This window comes from Balaenoptera physalus (assembly GCF_965194825.1).
Source record: "Balaenoptera physalus genome assembly, chromosome: 3".
Lineage (NCBI taxonomy): Eukaryota > Metazoa > Chordata > Mammalia > Artiodactyla > Balaenopteridae > Balaenoptera > Balaenoptera physalus.
The window spans coordinates 112,903,277-112,920,333 of record NC_138890.1 but is presented as its reverse complement, the minus strand read 5'-3'; the positions used below and the strand labels follow the sequence as shown (position 1 = coordinate 112,920,333).

General features: G+C 32.9%; 1 protein-coding gene across 17 annotated transcripts in view; it reads right to left on the bottom strand.

Moving 5' to 3' along the window:
- SSBP2 (single stranded DNA binding protein 2) overlaps nucleotides 1-17,057 on the bottom strand; it is a 292,867-nt gene that overhangs the window by 190,035 nt on the left and 85,775 nt on the right. For 13 of the 17 annotated variants that reach the window (XM_082458207.1, XM_082458198.1, XM_082458213.1 and 10 more), the window contains one exon: nucleotides 12,805-12,889. The exons of the other annotated variants lie outside the window; for them this stretch is intronic. In XM_082458207.1, the coding sequence (XP_082314333.1) occupies nucleotides 12,805-12,889 (85 nt within the window). The remainder of the gene's footprint in view (nucleotides 1-12,804; nucleotides 12,890-17,057) is intronic. 17 annotated transcript variants of the gene reach the window in all.

Genomic DNA, 17,057 nt, shown 5'->3' with positions numbered 1-17,057 from the left:
TTGTCATCACTTTCTTTCAAGCCCTCACCAGCCATCACCATGAATCCCTTCCAGGTTTCATGAATAGTCTTCTCCACCCACCAGCTGGTCCCATGTACATTTAGTTTATGTTACAGCAGCACCCCACTTCCAGATAGCAAATTATGTTCTGATTATCTATCGCTGTATAACAAACCAAACTTAGCCGAAAGTAGCCGAAAAAATAATAACCCTTTTATTTTGCTCGTGCGTTCTGTAGTTCAGGACTTTGGACAGTGAATAGCACAAATGGCTATCTCTTCTGACTCCATGATATCTGGACCTCAGTTGTGAAGATCCAAACAGCTAAAATTAAACGCTATTAGCTAAATGTCTATAGAAATAAACATGGTACATTAGCTTGCATAATCTTGCTTATATTTTTTTTAAGCAGGATAAGCTCAATTTGGCCACAAGGCTACCATGAGTTCAATTCCAGGTAAAATGGCAACAAAGGCCTTAAAAATTAAATGTTTTGATTATAATACAAAACAAAATAAATCTTAACTGCTTTAAAATTTAAATATTTCATACAGATAGGCACTGATGATCAGATCTTTTTAATGACATCATTGATCATGTAATGTGTTATAAGACACACTGTATTTTCCATTGAAAATTAAAATATTACCTGAGAAATCTAATAGCAACTATTCGAAGTTCTCAATATGATAAAAATTTACTTTTAATATTCTGCACCAGTTTAATTAAACAGCATTTTTTCTTCCACTTAAATTGAAGTAAAGAGATATCAAGAACTCATGAGATAATAAATTATTTTTAATAAATCTGATTAATGTTTACCTATATATTTAAATTGAAGTTATTTTTTTTCATTAGATCACTAGTCTAATATATAAATTAATCTCTGACTTTCAGAACTTTCCTAAATATGAAGGTCTTGTTTCTGATTCTTACTCTCTTTCTCTCTGGTTCATTACATAGAACTAAACTTTTACAATTTTATTTTATTAAGTAGAAGTTATATTCTTATTCTTTATTTTATAAGCTGATCCTCAGGATGATTCATTTAAAAAAAAAAAAACTCCTCCTTTTTAAATAAAAATTACAGAAATAAAAACCCTAAACTGAATTACTGTTTACCCTCCTGAATTTGTTTTAACTCTGATTAAATTCATTGACTCTCCCCAACAGAAAGACGGTTCTTATGTCCTTATTCTTGACAGCACCACTGTAGTAAAATAAGTATCTACCTACTTATATTTACTAAAGGAAAAAACATGCACAATTTTTTCTCTACAAATATTTAATGACAAGATCTATTATTCACTCTTTAGATTTCTAACTTCCATTATTAGTAAAAATAAGGTTTTACAGAAATCACAGTTGAACTGAAAAAAAAAAAACCCTAAATTTCTTTTTTTAATCTAAATTAATCAACCCTAGTTCCCTAAGCACCTCCCTTTATTGCTAGTGTAGTCTTCTGATATGAGTAAGGAAAGCATTGGGTGCTGTTTGTTCCGGACAGGTACTAACAGCCCATGAGATCTACACACACAATTACAGAAAACTATATATAATTATCACTTCTTAAAATTCCTAAAATAAGGGGAAAAAATCCTTCTGGCTCTTTTTTATTTCAAAGAAAATTACTGAGATAATTTTTTCCTGTTTCAATCTTATTACTTCAACTCCATGAAAATTTTTTTAAAAAGAAGAAGAAAGGGAAAGTATTTTAATCAAATAATCTAAGTGAGAAGCAAATCAGGTAGAGCACTGACAGGCAATCTCATATTTTATTTTATCTTTGTACAGAGTTGATGAACCATATTATATAAGTTACAGGTGTACAACTTGGCCATAAAAAAGAATGAAATTTTGCCATCTGCAACAACGTGGATGGACTTGGAGGGTATTATGTTAAGTGAAATAAGTCAGACAGAGAAAGACAAATACTTCATGATATCACATATGTGGAATCTAAAAAATAAGGCAATCTCGTATTTTAAATCCATAAAGTGAACAATTTACTAACACTGGAGTAGTTAGGAAGGTCCTCGCTAATGAGGCAGAATTTGACTTGTATCCTGAATGACAGGAGAGCTTGCAAAGGCAGAAGCAAGGGTAAGACGAAGGCCTACCTTTTCCCACTGATGGAAACTGTTAAAGTTGATTACTATTTAATAGAATTTAAATTTGGAAAAGGAGACTGAGAATTTATTCAGATAGTATCTGGAAAACTGATCTGAGCAAGTAGGTCCCTGAGCAAAGGCACCAATCATTTTTGTTCTAGAAATGAACATCTCTCAGATAAGACAGAGGAACTCAGTAGATGCTCCAACTGGATGCACAACTTTGACATAAGAAAATATAGGAGCCGGCTAAAGGCAACTGAAGGGAGCTAGTAATAAAAGGCAGAAAGCTTCCCTCACAGTAACACCTGATGTTAAACCTCATTAGCGCTCAAGAAACTAAGCCCAAACATTCATTAAGAACACAAAAGCTTAGTTACTCTCAAAGGTAGAATTAGCCTGAAAGTCCCAGCAAGTGGACAGGTGATGGAAAACTAAGCATTAAAAGGTAGTGGAAGAGCCAGGAGGAGAACCTTTGAGTGTCAGCTAGGAAAGTGCCCTCCTTATTTATTTTGCCCTCTCAGAGAGACCACTTGGAAAGTGAGAGGCTTCCAAGGATACCACGAGTTCTAAAGAACTGGGCAGTGGTGCCAGCTCAATCCTTTCTTGGTTTGAACTTGAAGAAGCGTGAGCTCTCATCCAGTCAAGAGAGGAGAATAATTCCCAAATAAGAAACTTAAAATACCCCTATGCACTTCACTCTCCCAACAACCCCTTGAAAAAAAAAAAAAAAAAGAAAAAAATTAAAATAAATAAATAAATAATCAATCAGGAATGTGGACATGGAGGTAAAACCAGGGAAGTTCCATTTATATTTCAAATAAAAACTTGTGGAGATTCCTAAGTCTCTGCAAACTCCCAGTGTTTGTTTAGTTACTTCCTGTATGTCTCTGTAGCGAATGAAATGAAAATTCTAGACATAAAGAAAGGACTAGGCACTGTGGGAGAAAAAAAATTGACAAAGGAAAATGGGAAGAAAAAGTCAAAGGTTATAGTCATGGTTTGGAAAAGATAGAAGGGTATGCAGGTAGGTGGCCTGTGATGGAACAGGTCTCCAGATTTAACTTACAGAAAGCTCCCAATGTTCTTTCACGAGGATACTCCACGTTAGAGCAAAAAAGAAGTTAGTCTGGTTATGTGGTTACGTGTTGATGAAAGTGCATATAGGAATTATGCTCATAATTTCTAATACACATTAAGATATACTATTGTAAGCAATACAGAAGTAATTTTGTAATAGCTAAAAACATTCCATTTCCTTTCTGTATTTGGGCTTTTGTCCATACCATAATAAAAAGTTATAACTTCAGCTCTGAAATATTTTTCTTCATTTTCTCTTTTCATATCTCTCTAAAGGCTAACAAAGAAAGGATGATGATCAGGAAGAGGGATAAGATAAGGTGATAAACAGGATAAGGTAATAATCAAAGGAAAGCAAGAAGAAATATTGACTGGATCACATATAATGTTCCCATGGAAGTGGGGGCACGTAGTTTAGAAACCACATGCCTGAAGAATGTACATTCTTTCATCAAATATTGAGTACCAATTAAGTACAAGCCGCTAGACTACCAAGTTGAACATGATGGATTTTTATAGTCTTCATGTATGCTCACCTCCTTTAGGTATGTGAATTTTTACACTGCTCTTTATTTAACAGGCAAGTCAATACATGCTTGCTAAAACAAAGTTTCAACATAGAAGGAAGGCTAATATATTGAGATTTCCCTACCTATTAATCTAAGTTTCAAAAACTTCTGGAAGAAGCCATGGATCATTTAAGTCCACTTAGCTTTCCTCCACATTTGAATCTACTCTCCCCCCAATCCAATTCATGACTGCTTTCTAAAATAAAATTGTGACCTATAAAAATCATTCAGGCATTGACATAGCTGGAGTCTCAAGTCTTGCTTCAAAAACCATAAACAGCTTTTGAATATCTTAGGAACTCAAGATAGTACCTTAACACCAAACACATTTTATTAGTTGCCCTAGGATACAGAGTTCACATTGGACGCATCCAGAAATAGTGAACAGATTCGGTAAATTTACTGGGATATGGAACACACCACTCATGCCATCTAAGCCAGACTAGCTAGTGTGATAAGTACTTACCTCTCATTGTATCATATTTTTCCCTATCTTAATGCTAGTCCCTTCCTTTCTATCACTCCTAAATGTATTTCTTTCCAAATTTCTATCCCCAAGCCTCTGTTCTTATTTTACCCCTATTCCCTCATTAATTTAACTCACTTTTATAGCTGAACTGTCTTTCCTCCTTCCAAATTCCAGATTTCTGCTAAAAGTATCACAAGTCTCAGTTCATTAGTCATGTTAACTACAAATTATTTTAAAAATTTCTCTCTTCCTCAGTGCTTACAACTAGACAATCCCATCTTTTTAATTCTTCATTTTCATTCTTAATTTTCCATTTCATTTGTCACCATGCTAATTCAAGGGCTTCTCAGCTCACATCAAGACTATTAGGATAGCCTCCTCACAGTCTTTATCTTTAGCCCTTTTCCCTTCTTCAGCTCCTCTTACACAATGCCCTCAGATTAACTGTCCTAAAACAGAATTCACTATTTTTTGAATATGCTTGAAAAAATGACTCTCGAGTGCAGACAGAACAAAGCTTTCATCCAGTATAGTTGAAAAAGTACTCAATGAAAATTTGGAAAGCCTGAGTTTTCCAGGCTAAACCTCACTCAGTTTTTAAACAATGGCATATCATATCCTTCATGTCTCTGAGTACCAAGTTTCTTACCTAGTAAAATAACTAGGTCAGCCCAAATAAGCAGTTTTCAAACTTTTTAAAAGTTTTTGGATTGTTTTGGATTCTGACACTGTAAATATATAAAAGAGATTAAAAAAAAAAAAAGAAGGTTGCTTATTCAAGAGTTTTACCAAGAACCCTTGGGAGAGAGTTCTTGAACCCTGCAGGGGTAGAAGGGAGACAGATGCAGAAATAGCTGTTGTAATGCTGTTGGAACATGATGAAGATGGGAACTGAGGTACCTGCACTGTGATCAGAGAGGAGAAGACACGTGTAAGAAATGTTTAGGCAATGGAATTGACTGGTTTTGATGACCACTTGGCGATAACAAGGGAGATTAAAAGAGGATTCATTTATGGCAGAGGTAACTAGTTAAATGAGTTTCCATTTAATAAGAAAGAGAAAATAGAAGGAACTGGGAAAGAGTAAAAACTGAGCTGCTCTGGTTAAAAACAGAAGGAAGCCAAGGGCCTTCTGGTAGGATTCTCTCCCTCTCACTCCTAGGCACCATATGGGCCTTCCACTGCACCTCAAGATTCCAGGGAACTCAGCATGAAACCACTGAAAAGGATGATTTCACAGTTGCCTTACAGTTTTAAAATGCTACCATCTGTTAGCTAAGCACTGATCCTGTGTTTGATTTTTCTACTCTGGTCAAACAGCTCTTCTTACCATTCCTTAAACATAGTCTACATTGTTCCAACATCAGCCAGTTTTGAAAAATCTCCAAAGTAAATTCATGAATTTCATATCCCTAATAGAAAGTTAGAAATGCATGTTATTTTTGAAAGTATATTTCTGTTGTTTATGTTATGATGCTATTGACAACATAATCACAGGCAGTGCAACGTCTGCATCAAAAATAGTAAATTAAGGCCTTTCCATCTTCATCTTTCCACATTCACCAGAAATTAGACTTTAATAAAAATGAATACATCAGTGGGAGGAAAGGGGCTTAAGATGAAGTTCCATGAAAATACATACTTTGAAATATAAATAAAGTCAGACCTGTTCTGTTTCTTTATCTCTTTTCCATATTAGCTTCTTCATTTATTTCTTTATGAATTTCATAATGTCTATATAATGCAGTAAATTACTGTAAAAGATTTTTAAGTAAAGTAGAATTCTTTCACAATGCTTTGTAGTTTCCTTGATCGTCTCCCTTTATTCATGTTTCGCATCGAATGACTGAAATAACATATTCCCTACAAGAAATCTCAGGATCAAAAGAAATAGGGAAAACAGCTAAGAGTTATTAGCAGTACTTAGATGCCACCCAGAAGCCATCCTAGGCCGAAGGACAAGTTGATAAGACACACATCTCACAGGTAAAGTGGTGAATGTACTTGTTCAAATCAACACAGCTTGCACAAAAACAAAACAAAATAAACAACTTACCTTACTCTATAAGGAATATAAGGTGGTTTACACTGTTTATATATGGCAAAAGAAATTAAATTGGATCCTACAGGAAATGAAAACAAGGGTAGAAATAATATGGCAGATAAGAATAAGGCGAAAAATGAATCTCATTACAGTGGTCCCTAGGTATCCACAGGGGAGTGGTTCCAGGATCCCCACAGATAGCAAAATCCGCAGATGCTCAAGTCCCTCACGTAAAATGGCATAGTACAGTTAGCTCTCTGTATCCACAGATGTGGAACCTGCAGATACGGAGAGCCAACTGTATGTCCCTACCTGTTGAGCTGAACAACAGCCTATACAGTACTGACTGACAAATGTTAATATATACCTACGATAGTTTTTATCATCTTAATGAATTTTAAATATAACTTTATTTGTTCCTAGCCTATTAAGAACTCTAGTTTACATAGACTGTTTAGGAGAATTATGGCCCAATGTGAAACTATTCATTCATTTGAGCATTTACTAATTATGTCTCTATATGCCAAAAATTAAATATATATCAAAAGTTATGTGTACTTACTCTCCATATTCTTACCTATCTCTTTCCATATTCTTACATATCTATAAATTTTGACTGGTCTAGCAATATAATGCTATCTCTACATGTACTTTACTATTTGATATTTCAGACTTCTTGAGGAAAGATCTCTTTTGCTAGATGATAAGCCCATAAGCATAGGGACTATATCTGTTTTGTTCACCACTACATTCCCTAGAGCCAGGCCTCCCAAGATAGAAAGCCTCTGCTACCTGCTTTGATTCACTTATGTCTTTACAAGTTGCTGTTTTATCTAAATTTGTTTTAAAATACAAAGTGAATAAAAGTAGTATTAAATTACCTTCCTGCAACTACATATTCAGTTATACTAAAATAAGAAATGATAAACACCTATTAGGTAATATTTTATTTAATCATTCATTTATGTAAACACCAAACATAATTTGAACATCTCATGTCAGGCACCCTGCCAGGTAAAGAGCATGAAAAAGATAAATAAGACAAAGTCTATTCCTTGAAGAAGCTCACAAATTATTAGCGAAAACATTCTATTACAAAAATCTAATATATAGGGATATTCAGGATATACACAGAGGATGTTACAGGATAATGGCAAAGAACGCACCTAACTCTGCAGTAGTTTCTACACAAGTATTGATATTTTCCTAAATAATATGTAATTATCTGTAAAAAAAATTCTTCATAACGTATGAATGAAAACATTCTTCTCATATTATTTTATTTACATAATATATGTGTGTTTATATCATTTTTTAAAAAGCATCCCATCACTACAAACCTGTAACATAATCCTTTCCAAATGTTACAAACACTGTTTTAGGCAAGAATACAAAAACCAGCCACATGTTATCAACAATTATGACTCAAGCCTATCACTCTACCTGAACATCTGAATGATGTGAAACATTTCCAGCTTCCCAACTAACAGACTACTTCATTCTGTTAACATTTATTTAACATCTATTATTTGACAGACTCTGGGGAAGCACAGGTCTGATCTTCCCTGCTCTCAAGAGCTCACTGTAATAATGTTATTTCATTACCATCACACTGCTAAAGCAATAATTTATTTTGACTCTATCTTTGCTTTAGGACAATTAAGGAATCTTCTCTTCATACCAGAGAACTAAAATTATAATCACTGTATATGTTTTTCATTAAAAGTTTAGTAGTATATATTGATATTTTTGCTAAATATTTTGGAAATAAATGAAATCAGAAATAAATTATTAAATAAAACAACTCATGTTAAGCTGTAACAGGAAAAAACTCCAGTAAACATTAACTAGCTCCACATAAAAGCATTGCCTGTGATTTCAGAGTAAAATAAAAACAACAGTAATAGGGAGAAAAGGAAAGCTAGTCCAATAAACTTTACAAGCTAGCAGGTATTATTTCTAATCACTTGAAATGATGGTTTACTTTTTAATGATAATATTGTAATATATAATAATAGTTTTATAATTTAGATGAACCTGGTTTTCACTCAGGATAAAAATAACAGGGCCAAGCTAGGTATCCCCCAGCCATAAAGCAAAATAATTATCTTATAGTAAAATCTCTCTCTTTTCTTATAAAATAAATTCTTAATTACTAAATTTTCCTCCGTCATTCCTTATCTTATTCTCTACTCCCCTCTAGAAAATCAACAGGTAGACGTACTTCATAGAGTCTGTCATAGCAGAGAAGAAACAAACACAGATTTGTTTGGAGACCATCCCTAGATTTTCTGCCATCAGTTCTTAAGGATGAACCATAACAATGCCTGGAAACACATTAGAACTGACTGTGCATATTCTTTTTCTAAAGTTAATTATTGTAACTGTTTTAAAATCTTGTTATTTTAGAATAAAAAAATACAGAAAGCCATACAAAATAAATTTGCGGCATTATGAAATTTTATAAAGCAAACATATCTTTATTGTAAAGTAACCACCACTGTGGTCAGGAAAAAAAGAACTTTGCCAGCCATCTCAGAAGCCACGGCCATGAGCCCCATCCCAATCATAACCTCTTCCTATCTCTCATAAGGAACCATTATCCTGACATGTACAGTAATCATTTCCTTGTGATTTTTTATAGCTTTGTCATCCAAAAATGCATCCCTACATACTATTAATTGCTGATTTCTAAAGGTATAATTATTTTACATTTGGTACCCCATACGGATGTTAAATAGTTAATATATTTTAAAATATAAATGCAAAGATCAAAATCATCTTAAATGTTTCCTCTCTTTTTTTCTTTTTCTCACAATAAATATGAACAGGGTGATCTTTTGAGGAAAAAGATATTAATTAATGCTGCATCTATAATTATTTGGCAAATAAAATAATACGGTGACAAAAATCCATATTCTAAAAAGGCAATGATTAGAAAACAAACCAAAAAAAATTAAAAACCAAAAGCCAAAAATGTTTCTGGGATAATTATTACCAAAAAAGTTATTAGAAATTATTGAATGGCTCAAAATTACATCTATTCAGTTTATATATCTCTCTTTTAGTATGTACATTTACCAAAAAAGTCTTTCATGAGCAGTGCTAAATATGCTTATGAATATAACATGGTTACATGAAAACATATGACCACCTAAAATTTAAATTTTATTTTACTAAGATTTTTATTTTCTAATTTTAGAAGAAAGATTAGAACTCACTGTAAGGTGAAATTTAATCTGCTTTAAAGTAACTTTCCTGTATATAAAGTTAACTACAGATATTTGGAAAATACAGAACTATATAGATAAAAATAAAATCATGCATAATCCCAGTATCAAAAGACAAGCACTTTTAACATTTTAGCCTATTTTTTAATTAAAAGGATTATTCATAATTTACCTCATTATGCCTCCACTATTTCTTTTTTAAAAAAATGGTTCTGAAGAACTTAGGGGCAGGACAGGAATAAAGACGCAGACGTAGAGAATAGACTTGAGGACACGGGGAGGGGGAAGAGTAAGCTGGGACGAAGTGAGAGAGTGGCATGGACATATATACACTACCAAATGTAAAACAGATAGCTAGTGGGAAGCAGCCGCATAGCACAGGGAGATCAGCTCGGTGCTTTGTGACCACCTAGAGGGGTGGGATAGGGAGGGTGGGAGGGAGGTACAAGAGGGAAGAGATATGGGAACATATGTATATGTATAGCTGATTCACTTTGTTATAAAGCAGAAACTAACAAACCACTGTAAAGCAATTATATTCCAATAAAGGTATTTAAAAATGTATACATATATATATATATATATATATATGTATAACTGAATCACTTTGCTCTATAGCAGAAATTAACACATTGCACATCAACTATACTTCAATAAAATAAATTTTAAAAAATAAAATAAAGAAAAAAAAGTAGTTTATCTTTCATTATCCATTCAATCTCATAGATAAGTGAAGACTAGAAAATAATGAGACTACTTTTTAAACATATCAGAATTTATGCATGCAAGTATATTTTTACTCTGAAGATGCAGCTAATAAAGAAAATATTTTTCAGAATGCTTCCTTGAGAACTACCTTGAAATTCAGTAGGTATACATACTAATCACTATCTTAGAAATGGTTCCCAATGGACTCTAATATAGCAATATTACGTGACAGAATTTTACCAAACTCTTATTGTTTGTTCCTGTTTCCTATTTTCTTCCCTGAATCTTTCAAACTTCTATATCTACACATTAAACATGAATTATGTTGATCATTTTTAGAAACTGTCTACTATTAAGAATTCAGGAAATCCTACCCATGAAAATTACCATAAAAGTTTGCTACAGAAAACAAATGCATTTCTAAAAATCCAATTGCAATATAAGATTCTGTAAGTCAAACTCTTATCTTTTCAGGAACCTCCATTTGAAAAAATTTAGAGATGTATTACCATTAAAAATAAATTGACTTAAAGGTATAATAAAAATGCCACCTAAGAAATCAAATCTCTTAAAACTAATATTTAAGATAAAATTATGAAACATCTGATAAAACATGTGCTAATTCATAACAAATTGTAAAATCCAAATACTGACTTTTTTCTAAACTACATTTTCTTAGGACCAAATTACACGGTAAGGGGTTATTCTTCCTATAAAATCTAATTTCACTCCTACCTCTGGTCAATGCTCATTTTCAAAAACCTTGAAATATTTAAGAGGGTTTCTAAAGCTAATTAAGTGTGAGTACTCTCTGAAATACCGAAAGCACCTTATGGATGCAAAATGATTACGATTACGATGATGATGACGGCTATGACAACAATGATGATTTATCTATGCTTCTAAGAAGGAGATACTAAATTAGTTCAGTGTTCCCTATAAGATCTCCATGGTGAACAGAAGGCTGCATCTTTCTATACAATGGAATTTTGAAAAAGTACTTATATAATTAATTTCTTAAGATGTAGATCCACAAACATTGTACATCCTTTACAGCAGACCACTGATAATATCTAATGCCATCTAGTTGTCAAAATTAGTGGTTATTTTAAAAACTTTTCCCATTACTGGCAGGCCAAACCTAGGCACGTCTTTCTTGATGTAAGAGACGGATGAGATGAGTATCTCACTCTAGCCAGAATCCTTACACTCTTCATGGTTGGGTCTCTGCTTTACTTTACAGCCATTACCCAAAGGTGAAAAAGAAGGAGATTGTTCAAATAAATGTCGTGTCCTGGGCCCTGCCTTATCTGCCTTTTCTGTACTTTTTCTTTATATGCTGCAGCATCCCTTTCACTCACCTTGTCCCCAAGAGCTAGTGTTTAGCACATAGCAAGCTTTATGAGTACAATCAATATCTGATGAAGTAATCACAAGCAGTCTCACTTTAATCAGTTTAGTATACGTTTAAAGTATTACACAGCCCCTGCAAGATGCCCAAGATTTTCACTTCTCTTAAGTCTGCATACTCTTCCTTGTGCTGTGTTTGGGGTTATAATTCTTCTGGCTAGTTCCACTCTTCAGACTAAGGCTGAGGTATTTCCTTTGGAAGAACAAGTTCTTTTTCCCTTTTGAGCCACGGTTCTGGTTTTAAAGGCTGTTTACACAGAATGATGCCTCCCTTCTACCAACTAAACATGTATCCCTCTGGTAAAGTTTCAGGTACTTAAAATCGATATTTCCTCAGGCTCCAGGCCCAATTCCACTTGTTCCACACCAAGGAAACTGGTTTTCCTCCACCCCAAACTCAATCTGCATGTCTTTTATGGTCAGTTCTGCAAACACAGTGTTTTCCCAGCCCCTTCAAAACACAGTCTCCTCATTCTTAAATGCTATTTTTCCCTAAAGAAAACCTACTCCCCCCCCACTTTTTTTTTTTTTTTTTTTACAATTCTACTTCCTGATGCCATCAACTCTCTAAAATTACATTTACAGTTCTTTTAAAAAAACACTCAATATACATCACCTAGCCAAGGATAGGCCACTGCTCTTAAGAATTAAAAAAAAATTTCACATTTTCATTTTTGCCCGGACTCTTTTGCTCTCTTATCTTGTATTTCCTTTAATTTACAATAAATTTATTTATGGAACTGAATTCAGTGAAGGGGATATTTAGCCTTATGATGTGTAACTAAAAGTTGCAAAAGAGAATAATGTAATATTTCTATGTATTTTTAAAATGCTATATGCAGAAGAGGAACTTTTCACTTATAGAATTCTTATGATGAATTTTGTGGAATAATTACTACTTAATTTTTATAAATCTGCAACTTCACAAATCAGGCACACTTAAAGATAAGAAACACCTTTAACATCCTGGAGTTAGGACTACTCTCTTATCCTAAGTTTCTTCAACAAGACTCACAAACCCGTTTGTATTTCACTTTTAAAGTGATGAGCCTACTTCCCAAGACAAAAAGAATAATTTCTTAAGTACCAAAGGGAAAACATGGATGGTCCAATGCATTTTTCAAGAACAGTGATTAAGAAGAAAACTGACAATACAACTTAGTAAAATTATATAGTAACTTACATAATCATGGAAGGCTTTTGCTTCACTTGAATGTTCACATGTTTCCCGTCTTTCTGGAGCTGCACAGTAGAGATCCCAAAATACACTAAAAAAGTAATTATGGTAACATTAAGAAAATCATATAATGTCAAATAAGAGACCACAATTCCAAAAATTAGAAGACAAATGTTCTTTACACAAAATGTGTTTTCTTCTTCAGGACAAATATTTATTTGAAAGATTTAAATACAGACAAGGCTCATCATGTAATAATAGGGTATAACCTAGCCATTGTTTAGAAATGCTAAGATTTTTCCAAAATGAAAATTTAATTTAAAAAAATTTAGACTGTCATTCTTAACTGTCTATTTACATGACTTAAACACATGATTGAAATAATTATAATACTTTCCACAACTTCCCCATGAAGAATGAAAAGGTTTTAAAAATACCAATTTAATCATTAAGGAATTAAAGTAACTTTACTTATAAAAGTGGAATTAATTTTTTCAAGATAATTTTGTTGTCCAATCCCCAGGCCGATACCCTATCCTGATCGTTAAGTCACACCTGTCAAATAAATACATTTTCTTAAAATATCCTCTGGTTTTCCCTTGTAATTACAAAGACAGGTTAGTAATTTTGAAAATTAAAAAATTCACACTAACTTTCTTTTTTTCTTCCTACTCAAGAACAATGGGAAAAAGCAAGACGGAACTGGTTGAGAAAAAATAATTATACTGCTTACAAAACATATGGCCCCAGTCATCCTCCCATTTATAAAATTAACAATGAACATGAGCATGGGATTAAAAATCAGGAAAGCAAATGGCTGAAAGTACTGGCAATAAACAAAGGTAATTTTACTGATCAACAAGTATTTTTTATTATACATTTCCCACTCTATAGAATTGGAAAGTAGGCTAAGCCAAGTGGTTAACAGCACAAGTTTTGGAATAGGACATATTTGAGACAAAAGCTGGCCCTGCCGTTTACTAGCTCTTTTTTTTTAAATCTTTATTGGAGTATAATTGCTTCACAATGTTGTGTTAAGTTTCTGCTGTACAACAAAGTGAATCAGCTATATGTATACATATATCCCCATAATCCCCTCCCTCTTGAGACTCCCTCCCACTACTAGCTCAATTTGTTTAAACAGATAGGAATTTCCTCCTCTATACAATGGGGTTGCTGAGAAAATTAAATTATACAAAATAAACACAGGGTCTTATAGTAAGCGTATTATTAATAATATCATCAACACTATAATTAGCTTGCACAAAAGCTTAAAATGCATACATATTGTTAAGGCAGGTCATTGGGCTGAGGGCACAGTTAACAATGGTACAATAAAACTTGGTAAATCAAACTGGTCTCTTTGTTTTGACCCTTGAAGTCTCATTTAACCTGGGTCTCACTCCTCAGTTAGGATAAAACATTCTGTATGCCTTATAACACAATTAATTCAGTAAAAATAAGATTACCCTTAGAGGTGAAAAATATGAAAGATTAAGTACTGGCATTTATTTCCTTTTAAATTTCTACAATAAGCAAGAAATACAAAGCAAACAATAAAGACCAAATTAATTTAAATAAACTTCAATTCCTTTAGGAGAGTGAAAGCAGTTAAAAGTTGTACCTGACCTCCCTCTATCCCTTTTGGGACAAAAAGTATAAGAATTATACACAGACAAGGATACAGCTTAAAGTTTTCCACCTGGATCAGGTGTGTTATGAATTACAGTATATTGCAGTTATTCTCATTTTCATGTTCTTAAGGAACTTCAATGCTCTAAAAACCAAAATTTTATAATGGTTGTCTTTAAATTGTATTTAGTTTAATCACAGAATATTATATGCAATATTATGACAATGTTTCTCTTTATGGATTTAATAGGAGGTCAAAAATTTGCAAGAGTCAGATTAAGGATAATAAACCAAATTACTAAAGCAGATAACTTTATATATGGTATTTCTAAAAATCCTACATTACCTATACATTTTTTCCTTGAATAAAGGTAAAGAAATATATCCTTTTAAACTCATTTATCCAAGGGAGAAATACACAGTTCTACAATAATAGAGACATCAATACTCTACTCTCAATAACGGACAGAACAAGCAGACAGAACACAAGCAAGGAAATAAAGGGCTTAAATGGCACAATAAACCAACTACATCTAATAGACACACACAGAACACTCTAACCAACAAAAAGCATACACGTTCTTCTAAAGTTCACATGGGACGTTTTCCAGGATAGATCACATGTTAGGGCACAAATTAAGTCTCAATAGACTTAAAAAGATAGATATCATACAAGGTATGTTCTCTGACCACAATGGGATAAAGTTAGAAATCAATAACAGAAGGAAAATGGAAAAATTCACAAATTTGTGGAAATTAAACAACACACTCACATGGGTCAAAGAAGAAATCAGAAGGAAAGAAGCTAGCAGAAGGAAATAATAAAGATTAAAGCAGAGATAAATGAAATAAAGAATTAAAAAAAAGAAAATTATTAAACCAAAAGCTGGTTCTTTGAAAAGATCAACGAACTTGACAAACCATTAGCTAACAGACTAAGAGAAAAGAAAGAAGACTCTAATTATTAAAGATTCCACAAAAAACTGTTAGAACTAATAAATGAATTCAGTAAAGTTGCAGGATTAAAATATCAATATACAAAAGTCTGTTGTAATTTGTGATGTTTGTTTTTGTGAATCTACACTAACAATTAACTATTAGATATAGAAATTAAGAAACAAACCCATTTACAAATACATCCAAAAGAAAAAAATACCTAGGAATATATTTAGCCATGGAGGTGAAAGAGCGATACATTGAAAACTATAAGACATTGATGAAAGAAATTGAGGAAGAAATTAAAAAAATAGAAAGATATTCCATGCCACGGATTGGAAGAATTAATATTGTTAAAATGTCCACACTACCCAAAGCAATCTACAGATTCAATTCAATCCCTATCAAAATTCCAATGGCATTTTTCACAGGAAAAACAACCTTAAACTTTGTATGGAACCACAAAAGACCCTGAATAGCTGAAGCAATCTTGAGAGAGAATAATAAAGCTGGAGACTTCCCAATTTCAAACTATACTATAAAGTTATAGTAATCAACAAATACAGACTTCCTCTCTCTACAACCTGACATGCTGGAGGCCCAGGAGCTTTTCAATTTCTCTAATCCAAAGCTTGAATCCAAAATACTATCCTTGAAATGTGGTGGATTGATATTCATGAATAATGTTTTAGATTTACAATCTCTTTATTCCTAAGCAGAAACAAGTGAAAAATCTCTATTTTACAAATGAAGAAGATAGAGACTAAATACAGAGAAGCAAAACTTGCACAGTATTGAAATCTTTGTTCTTGTATCATTTATTATTATTAAAAATTTCCCCACCTAAGTTAAAAGAAAACACAGGATTCCCAGGTTGAGGATCTCATCCAAATACTTTTTCCTTCTATCCTGAGGATGAGAGTCAAAGTGACTAGCTAGCTTTCAATATCTCTAGGGAACATAGAAAGCAAAATGGTTGTCAGAGACGTCTACGAGGGTGGGTAAACATGCCAGATGTGTCCCAGAAGATGGGATGCTAACGTAATTATATAACTTTCATGCCACTGGCAAGATCTAGAATTCCATGAAAATAAAAATTAAAAGAAGAAGCAAAAAAAAACCCTGGGGAAGACATTTTTTTCTGAGGATCAAGTCATGTTATTATAAGTTCAAGTCTTAAAATAACTAAGGAAGTTATTTCTTGTTGACTGTCCCAAAAATACATTATCAATTAATGTTAGTTACTCTTAACCTATATTGAAGAAAACTGTCCATTCGTAACACTACAGAGGGTAGTGAAATGTACATGTACCTGCTCATCACCTTAGAACTTCCACATACATGTACTTGTGTCATTCCTTAGCACTGCTTAATACTTTCTAAAATGTAAGCATTAAATTTTGCCCCACTATCATAAAATTCTCACATAATCCTGGATTAGTAACAAATTCATATTTTAAAGTATCATCAAAATAGCTTACATTTAATAAGTATGTGCTAAATTCAAGCATCATATACTAAACATTTTTCATCATTTAATCCTCCTATTATTTTCCCATTTTATAGATAAGGGAACTGAGGCTTCGAAAGGTTAAATAATTTACCTAAGGGCCACACAAGTGGCACACAAGTGGCCACACAAGTGCCACACAAATGGCAGAGCTGGGCTCGAACTTTTTATCTTACATTAT